The following is a 24189-nucleotide window of genomic DNA, read 5'->3' as shown; positions in this document are numbered from 1 at the left end:
TGAAGAGAGGAAGGCCGCCATGGGGTTAGATGGAGGAGAAGGACATGGCTGGCATGGATGGAGAATCTGGCCCAGATGAAGAACATTACCAAGTATTTGGGATTATGGATGGGAGGTAGCTTGACAGAAGTTATTGGAAGCAGATGGCATGGGATTGAGGCAGGGATCCCATACCTGCCCCACTATGGGAGGTAACTCAGAGGACTGCTATCTGCCCTGCCCCAGGTTAACTAAGGCTATTTTAAAATATAACAAGAGTCTATGTCTTAATTGATTGCTAGCCAGGCCTACAAGTAATACAGATAATTTTAAAAACAGTAAGTGGTGCCCAACGTGCGGCAGGCAGGCAGGTATCCACATTCTTAAGAATCACATTTTGTCATAGTCTGAAAGGGGATAGTAGCTCCCCGAGAGCATCCATGGGCCAGAGCAAAGATGGCTGCATACACGTGGCCAGTTGGAGAGGTGGGCCTAAGAGACTGGCAGTCTTCTAAACTAGCCTGGAAAATGGAGTTAAATGCCTAGAAAATGAATAAAATAAAAGCCACTATGGTCCCTTTCCAAGGCGCCATGGCAGGAGGCTCCTGGGTCCTTTTTGGCTTTGTTTTGGTGCTTATGAATTTGTCTGCATAGTCATGGTCACACTTCTCCTTACCCTCTCTAAAAAAGTCCAAAGAGATAGGCAGAGAGTGGAGAAACGTGAGACTAAGTTACTCACACCTAGAAAGGGAGAAGGAACTGAGTTCTTCTCCCCAAAGTTGACAACAACTGGAATTCTAAGCTCCTTAGCTACAAGGTGTTTGTCAGGGCTTTCTAGAAAAGGTCCACTAAAGAGAGATAACAATAACTAAACTCCAAGAAATGATGGGCAGGATTTCACTAACTAAAGCTTAAATAGACACAAATGACCCAAGGCTTAGACTAAATTGAGATAAAATAGTTAAAGAGGGCAGCGGTGGTGTCACCAGCCCTTAATTACAACACAATAGAGACAAAAGCCAGACCTCCACTTGCTTGACACCCTATTGATATGAGTTGTTTACAAGAGACTGCTTAGGATTTAAAGTGACACTTTATGGTATGTTCCTTTTTCTTAACAATGGATCATATATACTTATCTATACTGATCTAAAGGATAGATATGCATCAATCTGACATTTATGCTTTTTAAAAAGTAATAAAAATGCTTTAAATACGTTCTGTTGGTCAAAGTAAAGACCAAGGTTGGACGGGGAAAGACATAAAGCTACATGGCTCTCACATAGAGAAGGAGTAAGACAAAACCACCTACAACAAATGTAAAAAGCCAGGTACAGGATACCTAGGCCTAAAAAATATATTTTGTTTGTCAAAATAAAGACCAAGGTTAAAAAGAAAAACAAACATACAAGCTGCTTATGTAGGTACAAGATACCTACTATACATATATAAACCCTAAGGTAAAATAAAAATCTATCAGATGTTTATTTAAAACTTAATGTCTGTTTTTTTTTCTGCTCAGGACAACCGCCTTGTTTCTAAAATGAGAAACATTTTCTCGAAAAACAGGTTGCAGCCTAGCTTATACATCAAGCGCCACAGAGGCTAAATCTTATTTTGATTCCAATATGATAATTGTATGTTCATTGTTAATGGTGATATTATATTTTTATCTTTTAAAAAGGTCAAAATAAAACAGACCTAAATAAAAGGGACTGCTAACTTTAAAAAGTCTATGTTTACATAAATTCAAACTACAAAACAGTTAATTTATATTGCTAATCCCACTACATAAAAATAGCTCTGAGACTGAGACATGTACATCCTATACACCTTATGCATTCATAGTTTTAAGACTGTATAATGCTTGTGAAAAATTATATGTTTTCAAAATAAGAGAACCAGACACTAACGCCAGATCAGACCTGACAGGATTCATTCCTCCAACAGGCTGAGACGTTGACATCCTACATCCTTCATGTTCCAGCCCCAAGTGCTTTGGTTGCTGTTCCCCATCAGAAAAGGACAGCTTCAAAGAAGGCTCCTGATACAAATTGGTCCAGCATTTCAGACTGTCCCACACAGTACTAATATTAAACCTGAAATTTCTCAACATTTAGAGACTGGGCCACGAATACTGTTCCCAGCTTGTTTAACCATTTTTTTTTTAAATTTGGGCCCCCTACAGGTATTCTCTGTCCCAAATCATCTTGAAGAAACTTTAAGAGAAAGACACCCCATTTCCCTTAAGAGGGGTTGGGTAGGTTTTTGGTTGCTTTCTTGAGCTATAGATGTATATTGTCATTAACAGGTATAAAGATAGGGGTTATAAAAAAGGGAAGTATAAAAATATGTAGAAATAATAGGACAAAAAGTAGATTATTGAGTCTACTTCTCAACTTAGGCCTTAATTGTTACTCACAAATAAGGTTAATTTTAATTCATTAACATAAAATTTTGTATGTTGATACAAAATAAGTTTAATTTTGATATATTAAAATAAAATTCAAATTGAAAATTATCTTCACACATTATATTTCTACTCTAATATGAGATATTGCACATATAAAATTCAATTCATACATAGTTGTTTAGCGCATGTCACAAGGATACATTCATGGTTGTAAAATAATGACAATTTATTTAATGTAAAAATTACAACCTCACACGGTCTCTTTGAAGTAATTCTTTTAAAGAGCTGCACTGGTTTAGATATTTGTTTGCCTCTGCATCTGCCTTGGTCTTTTCCTCTCAGATCTAGTCCTTTCAAAGCAAAGGACAGAATTCTATTTATTACACCTGAATTAGGAATTTCAGAACCTAAATACAGCACACAGCAAATAAGAAGTGAAGCTGAATATTTAAATAAGTCATGAAATATTTTTCTCCTTCGCTTATGAAAATGACTTTTGGGGGTAGGGGAGCATACAGAAGTCAGAGGATCCACCTGGGTGTTTCCAGAGTAAGTGTTAAATGACGTAGTTACTCAAAGAGAGCAAAGCCTTGTGGTCTCAAGTTAAAAGCAACTGCTCTATGCAAAACTTTATCATTCCAAAGACACATGTAAGGAAAAGTACTTTATGACAGAATTTACTTCACCTACTTATCTTACCTATAAACTGTACAGCAAAAATAATTTTGTAACTTTATTATCACTGAAGCAGTTTAAGACTGGTCCTGAGTACACTGCTCCGCACCAAAGAACATGACTCAGTTCTTTGGGGTGATTCCACTTTTTGTCCTTAGGATTCCAGTAAACCTGATAAACAGCAAATCAGCAAAAACATCCACAACTGCAGCAGCCGGAACCTAGAGGTGTTCTCTGGAGCATTTCTTTCTAGGAGCTCCTCTTTGCTGGCACCTAAGGCTGCTATATTGTCTTATTTGTCAAGACCAACACCACCGTGGAGGCAGACAGTTTTGTGCCTCCTTCAGTAGGCGTCATAAGGAACAAAGCTTGTCCTCTTTTTAAAAGTTCTTTTGTCAACAAGACCAAGAACTTCAAAGAGGAATTCCGGGACCCTGGTGCCAACACCCGAGCATCATATTTAAGATCTGATATATTTTCAAATATTTCTACTCCTTTAAAATAGGTTTTAATTAACTAATTCTTATGTGTACAGATGTTTTACCTGCATGCATAGATGACTGTGCCTCATGCATGCATTGCCCGATAAGGCCAGTAGAGGGCAGTGGATTCAGATGTACTAGAGTTACAGACGGCAGTGAGCTGACATGTTTTGGTTATTGGAAATCAATCACAGGTCCTCTGAAAAGCAGCCTGTGTTTTTAGCTGCTGTGTCATCTCATCTCTCTACCTCCTTTCTGCTCCCTTTAATGATAATCTCACCTTACATACCAAGTTGAATTTTGTTTTTGTTTGTTGTTTTTTGTTTTGTTGTTGTTTTTTTTTCTTTTTTTAATGTTAAAACCTTTCCTTTGGGTGATATTTCAATAACTGTTGTTTATTCCACTTTTGGAACTGAGTATTCTAATTCCTTTCTGACTCAAAAGATTTTAACCAGCTAGGACTTATTAGTAGCCCCAAACTGACAAATGTAATAAATAAAATGCAGAATTCCAGGTCTAATTTTTATTTCTCACAAACCACACATAATTTTAGCATGAGTATGGCCTAAACATTACTAGGATATAATGTCTTTATTCATACTATTTTCAAAAAAATTTTTGTTTTGTATGTATGGGTGTTTTATAAATGTGTGTGTGTGTGTGTTGGTTGGTTGCTATTTGTACAACATGCATTTATGCTTATTTACACATACACACTGACACACACACACACACACACACACACACACACACACACACACTAACCCCATCGTGTGTGAATTTATTGGTTTGACACACAGAGAACAGTTTTATTGGTCTATAGCTCTTGTGTCCGTTGAGGTGGGGGAGAAGAGATTTTTTTCACTGCCATGTACTAACAGTAGTGGTTGAGAGAAACTATCAACTAGAGTGGTTTAAAGTGTGCAGACCATTTAGGACAGGATAAATGGGTTTCAAAAGAGTTTACTTTACGTTTTTATAGCATAGTTGACAACATTTGCTGTAAATAGGAGGAAGAAGTCTACTGTGACAAAGAGTTTTCTTGAAAGGAAAATAGCCTTGGAGTGCCAAGCAGGTCTAGCAAGTGGCACTCTCCTGACAAAGGAGTGTCAAAGCAAGAGATACATAAACAGAGGCAGAAAGATGTCAAAGAAGCTTTGGCTAGCTAAATTCTGTGGGTGGCTGTGGCCTTGGGCATGAGGGGAACAGGAATGTCATCTGGCCATCTCTTCTATTTCTCTTAGAACTTAGGACATAATATCCACCATTCAGGTGGTTTTCATTAGTCCAATGAAATTATTAGAATTTCTGTTTAGCTGACCCATTTTTGTGGGCTAGCTGGGACCCTACCATAATTTATATTATGAGAAGACATGACCTGATTTTTCAAACCACTGACTTTAAGAGAAAATGCTGAAACACAACAGTTCAGTGTGGCCAACCTTGCAGGAGACTTGGTCACCGCATAATGCATTATGTATTAGCTTAAACACACATAGAATACAGATTGTATTCCATCAATTAAATTTAATCATTTTTTCCATTCAAAAGTCATTTGTTGGCTACCGTTCAAGAATACAAAGCTATTCTATTCTGAAGGAAGAGGATAAATAAGGTGACAGTGCATACTAGTGCATGGTGTGAGACCCAAAGATGAGCAAGCATTTATAAATAATCATACACACACACACACACACACACACACACACACACACACATACACACACACACGGGCACATGAATATCACTCACACATACCCGGGATTAAAATGTCCATAACGCAAAAGGAAGTTCATAAGAAACAGACTGGAGGAACCATTTCTAAAATTCAGATTCCAAACACATTTTCCCCTTTACAATTAGGAAAACGAAAAATGGTACCAAGTTCCTGAGAGGCACAAAGATGGCAGGCATGGGCATCCCTGCCTTATGTCATTGTACCAACTGCAATCCCGAACCTTCAACTTTCAAGGGATCATCGCACTTTTCAGAGCCCCAGAGAAGGGCCTGCAGGAACTTATGTGACACCTTGCTTTGTGTCAGAAGGAGCAAAGAGTCAGTAACCTATATTCTTTATTAACCCTTATTTTCTACGTCAGTGAAGAAAGGAACATTTCTTGCAGAGTTCCTTTAAGACTCTGCTTAGGGGCTCTGCCAAGCTGACCACTGTTCCCACGGGACCACTCTGCAGCTGGGGACTGAGTGCCCCTTGTTTACCAGGCAACAGAGAAATTCCTGCTCAGCTTGAGCCAGGGCTCCAGTGTACTTTCTAAAGGTACAAAGAGAGCTGCAGCAGAAGCCCAGGATGTAAAGAGGGGTATCCGGGGGCAGGATCTCCTGAGGGGTTCCAGGCACAGCATCCCACCAGTATTCATCTGCCTGTGGGAGCAGAGCTGCTGGAGTGGAAGCTTGAGGGGCGTGGTCACTGCCAGAGAGGCGGGTGTATCTATCAGCTAGCCAATCCCTAGCCTTCGCTGCAGCTTTATGAATGAACAATCCAAGTGCCCTCTCTCTAGAGTCTCAGACCATCAAAGACATTGGCAGCTTCTTTGTAGGCTGCTCTAGTGATGCCCTTGTGCTAGCGCCTCAGCTGTTCTCTGAGCATGTGGATGCTGAATGCTCACAAGTGAGGCCCAACCTTGTTCCTGCAGATCTGACACAGGGGCAGGGGCAGCAGTGGATCAGGACCCCTGCACTGTGACTGTGGCCCTGGGAATGGGGCAGCCAGAGTCGCAGCTTGGAAACTCCCTGTACGCTACCTGAATGCAGCATTTAGTTGCCTGTTCTGGGTCACATTGCACAGAGGCCCTGTCCCAAGGTGCTGAGACAATGATGCGCAACCTGGTCAGCCAACGTAGATGCTAACCATGTAGAAGCCAAAACCCTGGCTAAGCAATGGAGCAGCCAAAACGGGACCCTCAAGAGTTTGGGTATCTCCAATATGAGGCATTCTTTCCTTAGGGAAAAAAATGGGCACCAAATTAAAGTTCAGATCTCTTGAGGGAGATCGCCAAGAAGGCTGATTCAAGTCCTTCCAATGTTTTACCTCTGGAAGTTTTTCTTTGAAATTTAAGGGGAGTTAAGGCAGGGAACGCAAACCACCCACAGAATTCTGAAAGAGCTCGTCGCTGAGGGCAAACTGCCTGGCCAGAAATTGGATGCCTTCCCCTTCTTTTTGTCTTTTTCCTTGATCTCAAGTTGTCTACTCAGCTCCCTTACATCTGCCTCAGCTAAGCATCTTCTGAACAGTCTGCTTGAGCACCAAAGCCAGCAAATCCTTTGTACAGCATCATTCAGAAAGACTCAGAGTTTGCAGGGAGGTTTTTCAAAGAGTCTGAACACTCCTACTATTGTTCAGAGAAGAGATTTAAAGCTGGTCCAGTATGGTCTTATGGATAAGGTAGAATTTGTGACATTGGCTGTAGTAATGAGCCACACACTTACGCAGCAGTCTTAATGTTGATTGCAAAACTCCCAAGGCTCACTAAGACTAAAGCAATCACAGCAACAGAGCCAATTAGGGAAATGTGGATTTGCCTTTGTTTTCATGGGAGGCTTCAGACTGTACATTGCAGATCTTTGCTGCTGGACCTTCACACTGTGGTAATTTGTCACTATTGAAGTGTTTTAATTCTAAACACGTGCTCATAATAGAAATGGGGATAGTGAGCTCATCTTGCAAGATAGAGTCTGGCTTCCATGCAAAGGCTGACTAGTGCTCAGAGATCTTGCCAGGCCAATGAGGCTCACGGAACACAAAGGACAGAAACAAAGTGTCAAATTCAGTCATTGAAAAGAACTGCCTGATACAGAAACAACTGTTTCCTATGGGGAACTGACCAGGACAGAGTTCTGCACTGAAGATGTGAAAACTCAAGGTGGGTGAACAACAAAGAGTCCACAATTGACTGATGCCGTGGATTCTTCACATCGCCCCCATCTTTGTATTGTGATAGACTGGTGTATTGGAACCGTGTTGACATGTCTTATATTGCACGCTATTTAGTTTTCCTCAAAGTGCTTTCATATCTGCTGTCATTTTAGTTATGCCTCCGCTTTTACAGTAAAGTAGGATGCATGTGATAATTGATGATAATGGTGGTGATGCTGAAGATCACCTAGTAGGAGTCTCTTATTTGTACTTCTCCATGTGAATCAATAAAGGAGATTCTGGACTGTGTCTGTTTAAGATTGTCAAATGTAATGCTTGGCAGAACAGCTTGTGTGTCCACTGGTGGCAGAAATGCCGCAGATTGTTCAGAGGACAGCCAAGCCATTAGGATGCCTTGACAGGGAGTGACAGACAAGGTGATACTGGTTAGCTCCCCAAGAAATGCTTCCTACACTGGTGGGGCTAATATCTGCCCTCTGTTAGGAATGTGGTTAGGGTTTGTCAGCAGACTGGCACCGAGAGACGCAGAAGGAACAGCATCCAAAGATGCAGTATGAACAGAAAGTAAAAGAAGCATTTCTTCCTCTTGTTCCTTAGTGATCTGATGTTTGAGGTAATTCAAAGGGAGACACAGATGCTCAGAAACAGTGGGATCTTCCCCCTTCACTTTTCCCAGCAGAACAGCCTAAAGAGGATGCAGGCTTTTCAGCCACTAAGTGCTCAGCACTTCCTCTTTCCTGGGCACTTGGACACATAGTGGGTATAGTGTAGAGGAAAGAAGGAAACCATCAGAGCCTACAGCATGTGGCTCCAGGGTTTATTTAGGGTTAAGAATATTAGCACTAACCTGACTGTGGCCAGGCTTTTTTCCCTTATTTTCTGATACCCTGCGGTTCCCATTGTCTGAGGCTAAACTCCTAAGAGAAGTGATGGGGACCTGCACTGAGCCTGAAAGATGAAGGGGTCTGCAGGTCGCCCCCTAACTCCTGTGAGTGGCAGCCTGCTTGCTGCTGTCCTGCCACAGGCTGCCATTGCACTTTCCTTTAACGTTCACATGTTGCTTCCCATAGCTAGAGCAGGAGCACATGACCTCCATATGCAGACATACAGCAGGCTGTGGTCCACCCCACGTCCTCTGCTGTGATTGGATTTAGAAAGCAGGTGGCCAGCACTGAATCACAGAAGGACCATTTTTTAGGGCAGAGGCAGGATTCCCTGTACACAGACATTCTAGAACTCCAGCTGTAGATGAAAGAAAGACCCCGAAGGAGACTTCTGTCTTGGCAAGGAGGTCTAAGCTTGTTAAACCTTTATCTTGTGCTCCTTTCCCCTCCACCTAATTTGTTCATAAAAGTCTCCTCTTAGCCCACGAGAGTACAAATCATAAAATGTACAGGACACATCCACCTTCATCCACTCATTCTCACTCATGAATGTGGGCCCTTCCAGACCCTGATGGGAAACGCTGACGCTGCAGGAGCAGTCTCGGTTTTGTTTGACTTCATTGTAACAAGACATGAATATGCAATAATGAAGGTAGAGGGGATCTCAGAGTTTGTTTTCTTAACTCCTGAGGAACTGAAGGTATTTATTCAACACCACATGGCAACTTTTAACAAGAAAAGTAAACCTAGAAATCAGTTTCTAATGCTAGTCCATGTCCACCTAAACTCTGCTACCACCTTCGTTGTTTTGGGATGCTTTGCTTTTTATCCAGAAGCATAGACTATGGGGACTCAGCTGTTTTGCCATACGTTTTCTGAGCTTGGGGTCTTGTGCATACCAGGCAGGCATCCTGACACTCAGCCCCAGTCGCAGTCCCCAGGGCATCCCTTCCATCATCCAGTGTGTTCAGTCAGATTTTCGAATATAAAAGAGAATAGATAGCTTTGTGAGCTTTGTAAAGCAGAAACTTCTGTAGCTATTATCATTATTTTTGTTGCTTAAAATATTGATATAGTTTCCTAGTTTAATTTGTCTACACTGAAACCATTGTTCATGGACACTTTTTAAGAAAGATTTATTTATTTATTATTATGTATACAGTGCTCTGCCTGCATGTAAGGCTGTAGGCAGAGGAGGACATCAGATCACATTGTAGATGGTTGTGAGCCACCATGTGGTTGCTGGGAATTGAACTCATGACCTCTGGAAGAGCAGACAGTGCTCTTAACCACTGAGCCATCTGTCCAGCCCCAACACTTTTTTTTAAAGGAAGAATTCATCTTGTCTCGCAGATCTAGGATGTTGTCCACGCAGGTGGGAAGTCGTGGCAAGAGTGTGACCTGGCTGGTCAGATTGTATCCATAGCCAAGCGTCATGCTATTTCTTCTATTGATTTTTCCCTTTTACTCAGTCCAGGATGCCCACCTATGCAATGGTGTTCCCTATATGAACCGAGGGTCTTCCCATAGGAAACTCTCTCACAGTCATGCCCAGAGGCTTGTCTCCTAGAGGATTCCAGATTCTGTGAACATGATGATGAGTAGTAACCATTACTATAACAGGGCTGGCTTCTTGAGGTCTCCCTGCTTGGGTGGTAACTGGTCATTCTCTTGTGCCTTCATATGCCAATAATCCTGTTGTCTGTACCTACATCCAAGTCTTCTTTTGTTGGATTGGAATCCATCCCAATGCTCCCATATTTTTCTCACTACTTCTTTCAAGAAGTCTCCTTATGTGATTGCATTGAATTCATCATGGGCACTTTTGATTCACAGCTCTCATTTGTTTTTGTTTTAAGGAAGGAAAAGTGGCACATCAGGACAAACTCTCTAAAGGCCCATGTCACCTCACCATGGGATAAAATATTTTCTGGCACATCTAAACTAAAACAACATCTCAAGTATTGACATGCTTTGGCATGTGTTACCTTAGTCATATTTGTAGTGACAATTCTGGAAATTTGGTTGCTTTAAAAAACCACAGAAACACCAGAGTATGTGAGAAAGTAATATCCCACTCTCCACTCTACTGTGGAGAGTGTTCTGTCCATTGGCTAGATCTGGGTAGAGGTTTAAGGTTTACCGCCTGTATTGTCCTTGGCTCACCTTTGACCATGTCCCCTGGGGGGGGAGACCTGGTGGCACTCAGAGGAAGGACAGCAGGTTACCAAGAAGAGACTTGATACCCTATGAGCATATACAGGGGGAGGTAATCCCCCTCAGGAACAGTCATAGGGGAGAGGAATAAGGGGAAAAAGGGAAGGAGGGAAGAATGGGAGGATACAAAGGATGGGATAACCATTGAGATGTAACAAGAATAAATTAATAAAGGAGAAAAAAAACCCACAGAAACAAAGTAAGAATATGTTTTCATTTTATTCCCAGCTGTGGGAAAAGGGGGCTGCTTTGAATCAGCTGATTATGATTTGCCTTGTGCTCTAGCAGAGGCCTGGATTTGCCAAGAGCAGATAATTTCTTGATTGTGTGACTTTTGGAATTCTGGAAACTTTTCAGAGGGTATATAAATGCTGGGGCCCTAGGGGATGGGGTGATGTTGTTGGGTTGTTGGTGGGGTTTTTGTTGCGGTTTGTTAAGTAGTGCTGTGCAAAGAAGAAACAAGAACAAGAAGAAATTAAATATCCTGAAAACAAAGAATAAACTTACCCCAAGGAACTCAATGCCCCTAATCAACAGGAAGTGGTTTGATGATAACATCATTTCCCACCACCCCTTTCAAACCCCTGACTTTATGCAGGATCTCTCTCCTTCCCTCTCTGTTCTTTTTGCTTTCTTATCTGGAAGGAGCAACAGCGGAGAAGGGTGGCAGGAAAAAGAACCCACAAAGTAGCAAATGCCAGTTACATATATTTTTCTTGGTTATGCTGTTGATCAAGAGAAAATTTCAAAAATGGAAAATCAAAGTGCCATACACCATACAATAGATTAAAAAGTGCTGCACACCTTTAAGTTGGGGAGAAAAGGAGCTGTTTTAATATATAAATGCTGTAAGAATGTGAGTAGTTTAAAGGAATAAAACAAATCTGATTATTATAAGTCATTGTTATTCAGGAAGAATACTATTTCAATATTTTAAAAATAAAATGCATTCATATTGCTTGGGTGTAGTATCTTTCTGATTATGTCTTGAAATAAGAAAATTTTGTGTGTAATTCTCCTATTGTTATGAACAATTTAAACATTTTAAAGATATATTTTAGATACAATCATTCACATACATTATTAACCTTATGAAAATAACTGACTTTACCATATTTGGTATATATCAAGCTTCAAAACATATTTTTTTTTATTTTCACTGTCATAGCAGACTATCATAACTAAGGTAGAAGATGTGTCTACAACTCCAGTTACTAAACAACAAAACCCCTCAACTTCATCTCTTACATTTATATGCATGGTCAGGAGCCCACACTACGGGCAGCAGCAGGTGTGGAATCTGTTTAGAGCCTGGTCCATAGAAGCCACAATTTTATGTGTCCTCACATGATGGACAGCAGGGGAAGGGGATGTCTGAGGCATTTCCACGGGGACCCAGCCTCATTCATCAGAGCTCCACTTTAACTATCCTTAGGATTAGATCACATATAAGTTTTAGGGACACAGTCACACAGACCCCAGCAATACGGACATTCTTTAAATGAATTTGCAATGTTTACTTTCCATCTCCGAGGCATGGTGCTATTTCTACTGTGATCTTGTGTACCCCTTTCTAGGCGCTTTAAGTTAAATCAGCAGCAGAATTCAGCAGGGGGAAGTGAACTGGGTTATCCATGTCTCAAGGGCACAAAGAAATAGAACAACCGTCTCCTACCTCCCTTCCCTGTGAGGAAGTCAAGGAGATCACTGCACTTCTGCTTCAACCTAAAGGAGCATATTTACAAAATACGTCCCCATGACAGTGTGATGTGCTTTGCTTCCCTACAGGACTCAGTTACTGCACCTGTCAACTCCTTCAACTTATCTTTCTCTTCCACGATGAGCAGACCAGCTCTGCTGCACACCTGCGTGGTTTTCTGCAGCTTTCTCCTCCTCACCTTGGCCACAGAGTGTCTAGCTTTCCCAAAGGTGGAAAGGAGGGAGATGACACAGGCTTATGAGGAGAAAGAGCAGTCCCGGAAGATGAGCACAGATGACAAGGAAAACGTCTCCTTTGCTGCCAAGTCCGTGCCCCAGCAGATGTTCTCGGAAGCGCCAATGGTTCTGTCTGCAGGACCTACAGTGACACCATTAAGTAAAGTATTCTCTGTCAGTGAAGAAACCCACCTTCCAGGAGCTGGGCTTCTGCATCCTACCAGCCCTGACCTTCTCTCTTCCAGTGAGCCAGTGGCCTCAGCCAGTGAACAAGAGCATGGTCCCAGCCAGCTCAAAAGAGTGTCTCCTGAACAGGGACTTTACAAGGCCACGTTACCCATTGCTGCCTCTTCACCTGCATCCTTGAGTCCTGACCAGGAGGTAGCCTACAGAAGTTTTAGCCCCCAGCCCCCTGTAGACAGGATCACAGATGGAGCACACAGCTTCCTGAGATATGTGGACAATCAGTTGTTTTCAACTGAAAGTCAGGAAGCAGCTAGTCTGGAAAACCCACCATCTTCCTATATAAAGACCAAAGAAATGCCATCCACCAATCCAAGAACTGAGAAAGTTAGAGCAGATGCAGCCCAGAGCAGGACTGCCTTTCCTGGGATCGATTCCACAAAAGACACAGAGCCTGATGGGGAGAGGACCCCACATGTGCCAGCAGATGATGCCCAGAGCACTCCCACCACACACTTGGTGGCAACCCATCAGAATGTCTTCAAAATTGAGTCAACAGCTGACAGTCTTCCAGGGCACCCTAAGGGCACAGTGAGTGTCAGCACAGCTGCCTCAGTTTCTTCTGACCTGAGTGATGAGTGAGATGACACCAAATTTGAGAGTGTAAGTCAGATGAGGGCCCCAGAGCCAAGCCAATTCAGAGACCCAAGTGAGAACAGAGCCACCATATAGGACATTTGTGATCTTTGAGGGGGCTGAGAGGAACCCCACTTCCACAGAGGTCACAAAAGGGGCTGCAAGGCTACCAGGAGGAGAGACGTCCTTGGCAACAGCCACAATGACTGCACTTGAGGGTGAAAGGTCACCAGCCGTTACTCATCAGATTCCCTTCACTCCCACGAGGCTGACAGAAGACTCTGAAGTTTCCACTGTGCATCTGTTCCCAGGTACAGGAGGGTTCACAGCATCCACCCAGGAGGACAGGACCATGTTTTCCCCAGAGACTGCAGTTTCTGCCTCTCACTATGAGTCTGAGGCTCAGCAGGCAGCACGAAATTTGCTAATAGGTAAAAGGAAAATGTAAACAACTAAAACAACATTAAAACATCCCCAAACTTTGAAAACTTGCAATTAGGATTCTTTTTTTTTAATTATTATTTTTTAATCTGTTGAGATGCGATCTTAAAGTGTTTCTTGAATTTCTTGTGTCCCTGCCTCTGACCCTAACTGCTGGGACTGCAGCTGTGTGTCACTGTGCCTGGCTGCATGCATTTTGTTTGTTTACTTACTTTGGTTTTGAGACAGGGTCTCACTGTGTGTCCTGGTGCCCTTGGTGGCAACTGATCAGAATGTCTTGGGTATTGAGTCTACAGCTGACGGTCTTCTGGGCACCCTAAGATCACAGGACGTGTCCGCACAGCTGCTCCAGTTTCTTCTGAAAGCTGCTTACTATTGTGCCCTCTACTGTGGGCATATTCCTTAGGAAATCTCAGCTACACTTAGTAATTTTTATGCCAAACTAACAGTAGTCTATGGGGCATTATGGCTTTAGGTGCACACCAATTTATTTGACTTCTCTCTGTTTGATGAACCATGGAGCTGTTGTCTTCAGTAATATGGCGTTACCGTCAGTTAATGGCACATAACCATAAAGGACTGTCGTCTGCTTTTCAAAGACAGAACAGCTAACATCCACATGTAACTAAATGCATGCTGAACTTGTCGCTTTTAGTCTCATCACTTTTCTCAGGTTGGTTGTTTTCTAGATCCATCCATTTATCTGTGAAGTTTGTGATATCATTTTTTTTATCAGCTGAGAAATAGTCCCTTCTGTACCACACATTCTTTATCCATTCACCCATTCAGGAACATCTAGTCTGTTTTCAGTTCCTGTTTATTACGAATAGGGCAGTCTTGCTTATAATAAAACTTTCTTAGGAATTAAAAATACATATATACACGTATGATATATGTATATACTATATATGTAAATTATACATATATATGCTCTGGTCTTCATATCTCTATTTCAATTGTCAAAGTAAAGATTACTTTTTGTGTTCACTGATATAATTTTAACAGTGTAATACATTCTTTTTTATCCTCCTAATCTCCCTTCCAAAGCAAAATTCTAGAGCCTTGGTAACGACCTTCAGAAAATCTGATGATTCTTGCTCTTATGTTTGCTCCTCTGACTGGTACCCAGCATCTTCAATTTTGTTTTCAAAGTTTCCTTCACTCAACACCATCTTAAGGTTTCTTGTATCTGTACTTTGATCCTACAAGTACACATTTAAACATTTTTGGAGATTAAATTTTAAAAGCAAAATTGTGATTAGGGGCCATATCTTTTTCTGGGTAATAAAGTGTTTTCTGTGTGTAGCTGGCTTTCTGTGAGAAGAGGCAGCTATGTTTACTGTGGGTGTCTTGACTTTCCAAGCTTTTGCTAACATTTTCTGTAATTTTCCTCTTGTTTCTGTGATTGGCAGACCAAAATGGACACAACTAATGGCTCAAGTGAGGAATTCCTACCAGTTTTGGGCTCTGTGATGGCACCTCCATAATGCCCGTAGAGGGCCTCACAATTTACCTAGCACCTTCTTCTGTAGGACAAATTGTCCAGTCCATCACACACCCAATACAGCTGCTTCCCAGAGGCCTGGAACAGCCTGAGTTTGAAGATGTCCTTGTCTCTGACCACATATTTTAAAACCAAGGAAGAAGACATGAGTTTAACTCACTAGGTAAACTCACCTAGGAAAATGCAGCCTGCTATTGTTGTCCCGTGGCCTGTGAAATAAGAATGTTCGTTTCGTTTTAAAATTGTTGGACAAAGACGTAACAATAATATTTTGTGAAATTTTCAAGTTACATCGACTTCAGGTTTTAGTGTTCATGAGTAAAGCTGTGTTGCAGTCCAGTTACACATCTCATTTACATGGTGTATATAGCTATTTTGGGACCATAGCTCAAAACTGAGAAGCTGTGAATTAATACTAAGTGACACCAATGTACGTGGGCAGGATATGATATTAACATTCAAAAGTGTCTTGGTTGGCTTCATTATATAGGCTGGATGAGAATAGGAGGTTTAAATGGAAAAGCTGAGGCTTTTCTATCAACATTTTTTATGGAAATTTAAATATGTACTGTGCTTTCATAGTACCACTCTGCCAGTACTGGGTTATTCTCTTAAGTTGCTGTCTAGAGACAGACCATTTCTTTATTAATTAGTCTTGAGAAATTTATGCCAAACTGTGCTGTAAGCCACTGGCTTTGGCCATGAAAATGTAACTGAGGCAGAGCTGCACGTCAGCAAACAATAGGAATGGACATAGGGCCACAGTCATGAGACTGCTGGAGTCAGCACCCTGAGAGGTGAGGAGTATCAGGTGGGAGGTGCCAGGTGCAGGGATGCTAACTCAGAACACAGGAAGCTCTTAGGCAGCAGCCGTGTCCAGGGTGAGAGAGGACAGAAGATGCCCTGGGACTTTATGTTTTCTCTCCTGCAGGGAGGAGGTGCAGCCAGCTGTGTAGGAGATGCTTTTTCTTTTTCAAAAGATTTCTTTATACTCTGGCTGGTTGCGGTCATCACCGTGTTACTGTTTGGGCCTCATATTACCTCTGTTTATTTTATTTTATTTTCTAAGCCAAGGTCTCACTCTGTCTCCAGAGACTGCCTCTGGACACACTGTATATCCAGGATGGTGTTGAACTTGTAGCCATCCTCCTGTTTCAGCCTCCAAAGTTCTGGGACTATAGGCAAGAGCCACTAAACTTGGCTCATATTACCTACACCTTACGTGGGAGCACAGTCAGCTGTTCCATTCTAGTCCTGAGCACAATGCCCTGTCAGTGTCCGGTGCTGCGCAAAGTAATGCAGTGCTTGTCGTGACAATGATCCTTGTGTGCCTTCTCCCGGAGGTTGTGTGACTGCTCAGATCTGGTGCACGTTTTGACCTGAAGTTGAGAATTTTAAAAAGTGTAAATGAGGTAACCATTCCCTGTCACTTTCTCCCATAATTTGCTCTGGCTTTGTGGAAACCAGTGGAGTCTATGTTGGGAGGGGTCACATGCTATTTCACACACTCGGGGGAATTCAATTCACACTTGCACTCAATTAGGTCAGAGGAGCTCAGTGCTCTTTAATCACATTGGGGAAGTGAGAAATGAATGTCATGGCATGTGAGATCAGACTCCAGCATGGGTGGCAGTCAATGTACATAAGTGCCATCTTCCCGATGTCACCTTAGCAAGTATGACAACAGAATGTAGGTGGACTTTTCTTTAAAAGACGATGTCATAATCTTTTGACACATACACATAGTACAACTTAGTAAGATTATATTCAGGCTTCATAAATGGTGCAGTCCTTAAAGGGGAGGTTTCAAGAAAGGCAAGTGTTTGATCTTTAGAATGGGGTCCAGTGTTTCAATGTTTTCAAGAAGTGAAGAGTCACAGTTATACAAATTAAAGGGTATCTCTGCAAAGTAGTATTTATCTCTTGTTTTGAATAGGTTGACTCTTTTTACATTATGAAGATAAAATATAGTTTAATAGGCACATTTTTGCAAAATCAATAATTAGCCTACTCAATTTGTAATTTATCTTTGGCACAGATGTGGAGTTTTATCCACAGGTTTTATTCATATACTTAAAGCAAATATTCTTTTGCAGTAACTAAGTTGCTGAAACTATCTTATGCCAGATCTCTCAAAGTTTACAGACACAAGGCTACAGCAGCCTTCGTGTCTGCAGTAGGTGATTTGTTTTGCTGCAGGCCTTTCATTTTCTCATTAATGCGGTTTTATTTTTATTTTAAAGATTTATTTATTTATTATTATGTATACCGTACTCTGCCTCCATGTTCACCTGCAGGCCAGAAGAGGGCATCGGAATTCATTATAGATGGTTGTGAGCCACCATGTGGTTGCTGGGAATTGAATTCAGGACCTCTGGAAGAGCAGGAAGCGCTCTTAACCTCTAAGCCATCTCTCCAGCCCCTAATGCAGTTTTAAAAGAAATAGTTTTTAAATAGTGCTAAGGCTATTTTTCAGGAAATTTTAAATTATATTTGCTATTAGACATTTAGACATTTAGTGGGAGGTTTAAAATTTAGTATTTACAATTATATGGTGTAGACATATATGGGAAATATTAAAAATGACAGTTATTTGCTATTCAGTAGATGAAATAAAGTGAATAGAAATTTTTGAAGAGACAATATTCAATAAGTAATATCAATTGAGTTTTATATCTTAAGTAAATTTTTATATGTGTGTACGTGTGTGTGTGTGTGTGTGTGTGTGTATGTGTGTGTCTGTGTTTAGCATGCATGTGTCATGGTGCATGTGTGAAAGTCAATCAAGAACTTAAGGGGTTATCTTCTGCTTTCATCATGTGGCGCCCAGTGACCAAACTCAGGTTTTGTTGGCAGCAGTGCCTTTTCTCTGGGGTCCACTCACAGGCATGTGAGGTTTTACCTACGTTTAAGGATAGCTGGGGTAGAAGATATTCTTATAACTATTTCATATTTGAGAATTTGAAAATGGAATTTGAGTAAAAAATAAACCTCTTACTCAATTTGTTTTGTCTGCTTCAAGGGAACATAATATAAATAATGTTAACACATACTGTCATATTGTCTTTGCATTTCAGATTTTGACAGAAATTTTAATGGGTTTTGCCATAGCAAGATGAGTAAATCTTGGGTAAGTGAGTTTATAAGAAGGCAGAAAAGTTTCAAAGAAGCATACTTTCTAACTTGGTTGAAGACAAAAATGTGAATTTTACGTGGAAAAAAAGAATTCCAAATAGAAACCCACAGGCTTCTCATGCGTTAGAATGAGACAGACCTGCATCTTTTAATGAGCATCAACAAGTTAACACGCAGGCAATCCACCATAACTGAGGGCAGCAGAACACTGTCAGGCACAAAGGGTGTCATAGCCATGTGCGGAGAAATGAGGAATGAAGTCACAACACAAACATGTGACCCAGCAGATGGCATGGGGGAGTGCTAGGAGGAGAAAGACATTCTTGAAGTCCAGATTAGAAAGAACAATTTCAGGGAATAAAAAGGCAGATCCTTTCCAAAGAAACAGGAGTCTGAGAACGGAGGACACTGGGAATGTAAGCTACAGGACAGGATTCCATCATCAGCATGCCGGGAAGAGAACAGCCAAGAATTCTGTGCTCGTGCATTTAAAGAGTAAAGGCAACGTACTAAAAAAAGACTCTACAAAATGAGCTGCTAAAAGAGGAAGAAATACAACTCTGACAGGAAGGGCTGAGACTCAGGAAGAGCAAGGAACAAAGTAAATCCACGACCATTTACAGACATTACAACCACTTATACGTTATGAAGCAGGAGGAGAGGACAGAGCCAAACAGTGGACAGCAACAGACATAAATCAGGACGGTATCACGAGGATGATAAAGACATCTACTTGCTTGTGTGTTTGTGTGTGCAGGGACAGCAGTGCCAAGGGTGCATGTGCAGGTCAGGGGACAACGTTTGAGTCCACTTTCTCTCACCCCACTGAGGATTCTCTTGCTGTTTCTGCTGCTGCGCAGCATCTGCCAGGCGAGCTAGTGGCTGATTCTTGTATTCCTCCGTCCCGTGTCACTGTAGTGGTGCATGGATTACCAATGCTTCTAGCTGCATCAGCATCTGTATTTAAACCTGGAAAATTTTCTCACCTGTTGAGCTATCTCACCAGCAATGATTAGAGCCCTTTTTAATGACAGGTAAGACAGTGACAAAAGTTAGTTTTTGTTTAGCTAAACATGAACACTAATGTTTTCAGAATCAGTTCAAGGCTTAGAAACGTAGTGGAATATATAATTTAAAAGTGCTAACATATGCCATTCAGTAAATTTGAATAATATTAGGAGCAGAAGGAGGTTAAGCTAATAAAGGAGTATGCACACAGTTGCAAGAATATGTGTGTGAGAAATATTTAGTTTTAGTATGTGTATGTGTGTATCTGTGTATAACCATGTGCATGTGAGCATGTGGGTATAGGTAACATCATAGGGGAATCCATTTACATATGCAATTTAATATGGTTCTGGGCTACGCAAAGTGGGTGTTAGGAAATGAACGTGGCCCTCTGCAAGGGCAGGCTGGTCTCTTGACCACTCAGCCATTACTTCAGCCCTCAGGCAAGATTATTAAACACATTCTAATTCTTTAGTGCAATGGTGAGTTCTCTGGGGTTGTTATATTAGCAAGCTTGGTGACACATTTATGTTATGCATATATGTATGCTGTTCATATTGAAATTTGATGTTAAATTTTATAATATACTTATACACAAATATCTTTGTATATATCTCACATATGATAAAATATGAAGGTGGGACTATTTAAGGTTTTAGAAATGTTAGAAGTTCAGTAAATTCTCAACCAGCTTAGAGCCTTGAGGTGCTGAATTTTGTGATAGTTAGAAAAGTCTGCGGTTTCTCAGCAATCCAACTCTTAGAGAGCCATCTGCTGGAGGATTGCTTCATAGCCTTAGAACAAATTTAAGCTTCCCTGTCTGGCTTTTAAGTTTCATACTCAATTTCATGCTCAACCTAAGAACAAGCTGAATATAAAAATAATGCCATTTCTAGTGCTGTGTTTATTCTCATGTTTGGAAACTCTTTTTTTTTTACAGCAAAAATTGCTACTAGTTAAGCAGTTTAATTCAATTTATTAATATTGTTATCTGTGTTTGCATGTGCACGCATAGGATGCAATGAGTATAAGGTTACTTATGATGTATGTGTGTGTGTGTGTGTGTGTGTGTGTGTGTGTGTGTGTGTGTGTGTGTATTAAGAGAACAACTTATGGAAGTTAATTTTCTCTTTTTTTCGTGGGTTTCAGGGATTGAACACAGGTCATCATGTTTGTGCTGTATTCACTGAGTCACTTCAGTCCCTTATTTTTAAACCTTAAACATCTATTGGCACAGGGTTCCCAGATACCTGTAAACATTTCTTCCTTGGAAAGGTGTTCCCATTCCTCAGAGGGACATGGCAGAGACTAGTACAACTTAGCCCAGGGAAGTTCCCTTCTTCACAGTAGCCTTCTCCTTTTTCGTGTGTGTTAGTTTGTCTGCCTTGGATCCTTTTTTAAACATAGGAAGGAGAAGGGAAAATCCAGTGAAAAGAGAACTCTGTGTTCTAAAACTAATGATCACATAGGTCAAAGGTGAGGGTTCATATGAAGAATGGCTGCTGTAAGAAGGCAGAAGGAACAGGTGAGGAGCTGTTCAGAGTCAGGAGGGGGAGACATGCTGAGGACACAGGTTCTTCTTCTGGTACTTTCCCTCATCCTGGGACGGCACATCTGCAAGCGTTCTTCACTCCTGTGGTGTGCTAATGACAGTCTGGAGATGCTCGCTATGTGCTGGTCTGTTGGGCATGGAAAAAAATGTCTGCATTAGAGATCCTGGGCCAGCCTTTGCTGAGGTCTGCCTATGAGGTGAAGTCATGTTTGTAATTAATAAGAAAAGTGAGCCCTAACCTAGAAGGAGAGCTATTCTGGGTTTGAACAAACTCGTTTTATCTGAGCACCCAAAGTTGTTATTAAATGAGCCCCCAGTGAGTGAGACAGAGCCTGTGAATTCCTTCCCTGCTCAGGCAGCAATGTGAGTTTGTGGGATAATGCTATCAATGCCTTTGGGTGTCTCAGAGGCTTCACCTCTCAGAAGAACAAAGGCTCCTGTGGGTTATGAAGCTGCTGTTAAGATGATCTATCAGAGAGCGGCCAGACACATGAGACTGGCTCAGAGAGGATACTGTCTAGACACATTTTTCTCTCTCCTGTGTATGTGTGACAAGACATTTCTTTATTTCAACTCTGGACATATCTCTTAATGTCACCAATTATTGCTCAATTGTCTTGTGCTGTTATCTAAGACGGCTGTCGCTGTCCATTACAGTTGCCTTTACTTTCTTTTCCTCCCTTCCTTCCTTTGTTTCTTTCTTGTTTTTGGTTTTTCAAAATAGGGTTCCTCTGTGTAACAGATCCCTGGCTGTTCTGGACTCTGTTTGTAGACCAGACTGCCCTCAAACTTACAGAGATCTATCTGTCCCTGCCTCTAGAGTGACGGGATTAAAGACGTATGCCACCACCCAGGCTTTCCTTCTTTACTTAGGAGACTGTTTCATGTAGCCCATGGTAGCTTCCAATCCAGATGAAACTGTTCCTTTTATCTCTCAAGTGATGGTGTTACAAGCTTCTGTTGGAGTCAGTGTGTATCAGATTCTGATTTCTGTGCCCTGAGATCTGGTTGCCATCCAGATGTGGACATTGTTATGATCGTTGATCAATGTTGTGTAAACATTGCTTCCCAGTTATCTCTGACTGGTTAGTAAAGAAGCTGAGCAGCTTATGACTTGGTAGAGTAAATTGGAAGGATAGATTTCCTATCCAGTGAGGGCTCTCTGGTAGGGACCATGAGGTAGAGGGAGAGAAGAAGGAAGAAGAGGGAGAGAAAGGATGTGGCCGTGAGGACTGACCTTATGGAGCAGAAGCAGCCCAAGTGGGACCAATGTGGCAACTAGTTCATGCCATGTGCCTAGGATGTGGCCAGAATAGCATAGAGGGTAAGAATAGATCGCTATCTACCAAGATATACTGCTTTAAAGATTGCTGAGTACATCTAATAACTGCTGAATCCATCTCATTATTTGGGAGCTAGAGAGAGTAATGAGAAACATCCTCCCAAGTTACACCATATTTTTACAAGCTACCACACCAGATTTATGTGGTGTTGGAGATCAAGCCCTGGAGTTCCTGTGTGCTGAGCAAGCACTCTGCCAACTGAGGGATACCCCCAACCTGACAGTTTTCACTGTCAACCTTTTTATTTCATCTTGGTCATAGCAAACTAAAAAGAGCAAAAACTTAGCCTCTGTTGATGTCTGTTTATTATTTCCACATCTCAACCTTTCCTGGACTTCTTAATTTTCCATTCCCATTGATGATGGGGGAATCTCTTTCCCTCTTGTGCCTCACATGATAATAATCAGCAAAGCTCCCTCTATAAATTGTGTCATCACTTTTCAGCAAATCTGCATCATATGCTATTTTTAGGAACTGTTACTCGTTCCATCACCTGAATTCTAAGAGTCTCTTCATGGTTTATCTTCCTCTGCTTGCTTAGCTGAGATCCCTGCCTACCTTGCAGCCTCAATCATTTTGAAAAGTTGTGAGGCGTATATGCCTCATCTTTTCCTGTATTCTTAGTGTAGCCTCACCCATCCCCAATCCTCAGTGACCTCTTCGCTAGTGTCTGAACACAACCTGTGCACGCTTTCCTTAAGGCTCTTTGCGCTGCTAGTCCCTCTGCTGGAGATGCTCTCCCTGAACACATTGATCTCAGTTACACAAGGGAACGTCTCATTTTGGTACATAATTTATCTCCTGTGAGAAAAGCTTTCCTCAATATCACCATCTGAAATAACAGTATCCAGTATTTTCTGTGTATTGAGAGTGTTCAGCAGTGTAGTCTATGCACCACTGCATGCTTTCTTTGGAACCAGAAACTATCTTCAGTTCCTGGAACAAAATCCATTTGATGCTCTATGATAATTTGTTAAAATTTGAGAACAGTTACATGTACTAAATCCTACAAGGTTAAGGCTTATATAAGAACGAAAGAAAAATTATATTTTATGATTCCAGGACTTGAGTTGAGGGCCTTTCACACACTAGGCATGTGCTCTTTCACTGGGCATCCCATCCATGAATAGGGACTAGTTATTATAAGCTAGAAAAGATTTAAATGATAAAAGGCAAGGGATGTATAAATAGTCTTGAAATAGAATGTGGACAATGAGGGATTGTGAGTGGCTTTAAGTTGTCTGTTCTCTCTCTCTCTCTCTCTCTCTCTCTCTCTCTCTCTCTCTCTCTCTCTCTCTCTCTCTCTCGTTTTGGCACAGGGTTTCTCTTGTAGTCCCAGCTGTCCTTTTCCAGGCTGGCCTTGAATTCACATAGATCCACCAGCCTCTGCCTCCTAAGTGCTGGGATTAAAGGTGTGTGTCACCACTCCTGGCTCTGTTCTCTTGTCTTCTCTGTCTTCTGAGTAGAGTTTCTGGCCTCAAGCACTGGTGTCTTTACATCTCAGGAGAATCACAAAGAAAGAAGTTCTCACTGGTTAGAGGATTAATCCATGGTGAGGAGCAAACTTTGAATAGTTCTGGGAAAATGAAACCAGTGAAAGCAATTAGATTAGGGCTTTTAAGCCCTTCACCTGAAGCCTTAAGGAGACTCAGTTGTAGACGTTAACTTTTAACAGTCAGTATTGTCTTCTTACAGGTGATGGACATCCTTGGTGAACACTCCGCACTGCTTTTCCCGTTAGTTAGTGCTGGACTGAGAAGAGGAAGAGGAAGAAGAGGAAGATGAGAAATATGAGTAAGATAAAGAGGCAGACTCCTTGCATATGATGACGCTGAGGTACCAAGGCTTACTCTCCCTGGCATCATGGCCTGCCTATGGTTGTGTGTGTGTGTGAGCGTGCGTGCGTGTGT

At 41.5% G+C, this 24189-nt stretch overlaps 1 protein-coding gene across 1 annotated transcript; it reads left to right on the top strand.

Annotated features, from left to right (window-relative positions):
• Positions 1-12336: 12336 nt before the first annotated feature.
• On the top strand, positions 12337-13344 carry LOC311589534 (armadillo-like helical domain-containing protein 4). Its single transcript, XM_084768063.1, has one exon. The coding sequence runs from the start codon at positions 12382-12384 to the stop codon at positions 13300-13302; it is 921 nt and encodes a 306-aa protein (XP_084624189.1). The 5' UTR covers positions 12337-12381; the 3' UTR covers positions 13303-13344.
• Positions 13345-24189: the final 10845 nt, after the last annotated feature.

The sequence above is a fragment of the Acomys minous genome (assembly GCF_964271855.1).
Source record: "Acomys minous genome assembly, chromosome: 18".
Taxonomy (NCBI): domain Eukaryota; kingdom Metazoa; phylum Chordata; class Mammalia; order Rodentia; family Muridae; genus Acomys; species Acomys minous.
This window is presented reverse-complemented; position numbering and strand designations above follow the sequence as displayed.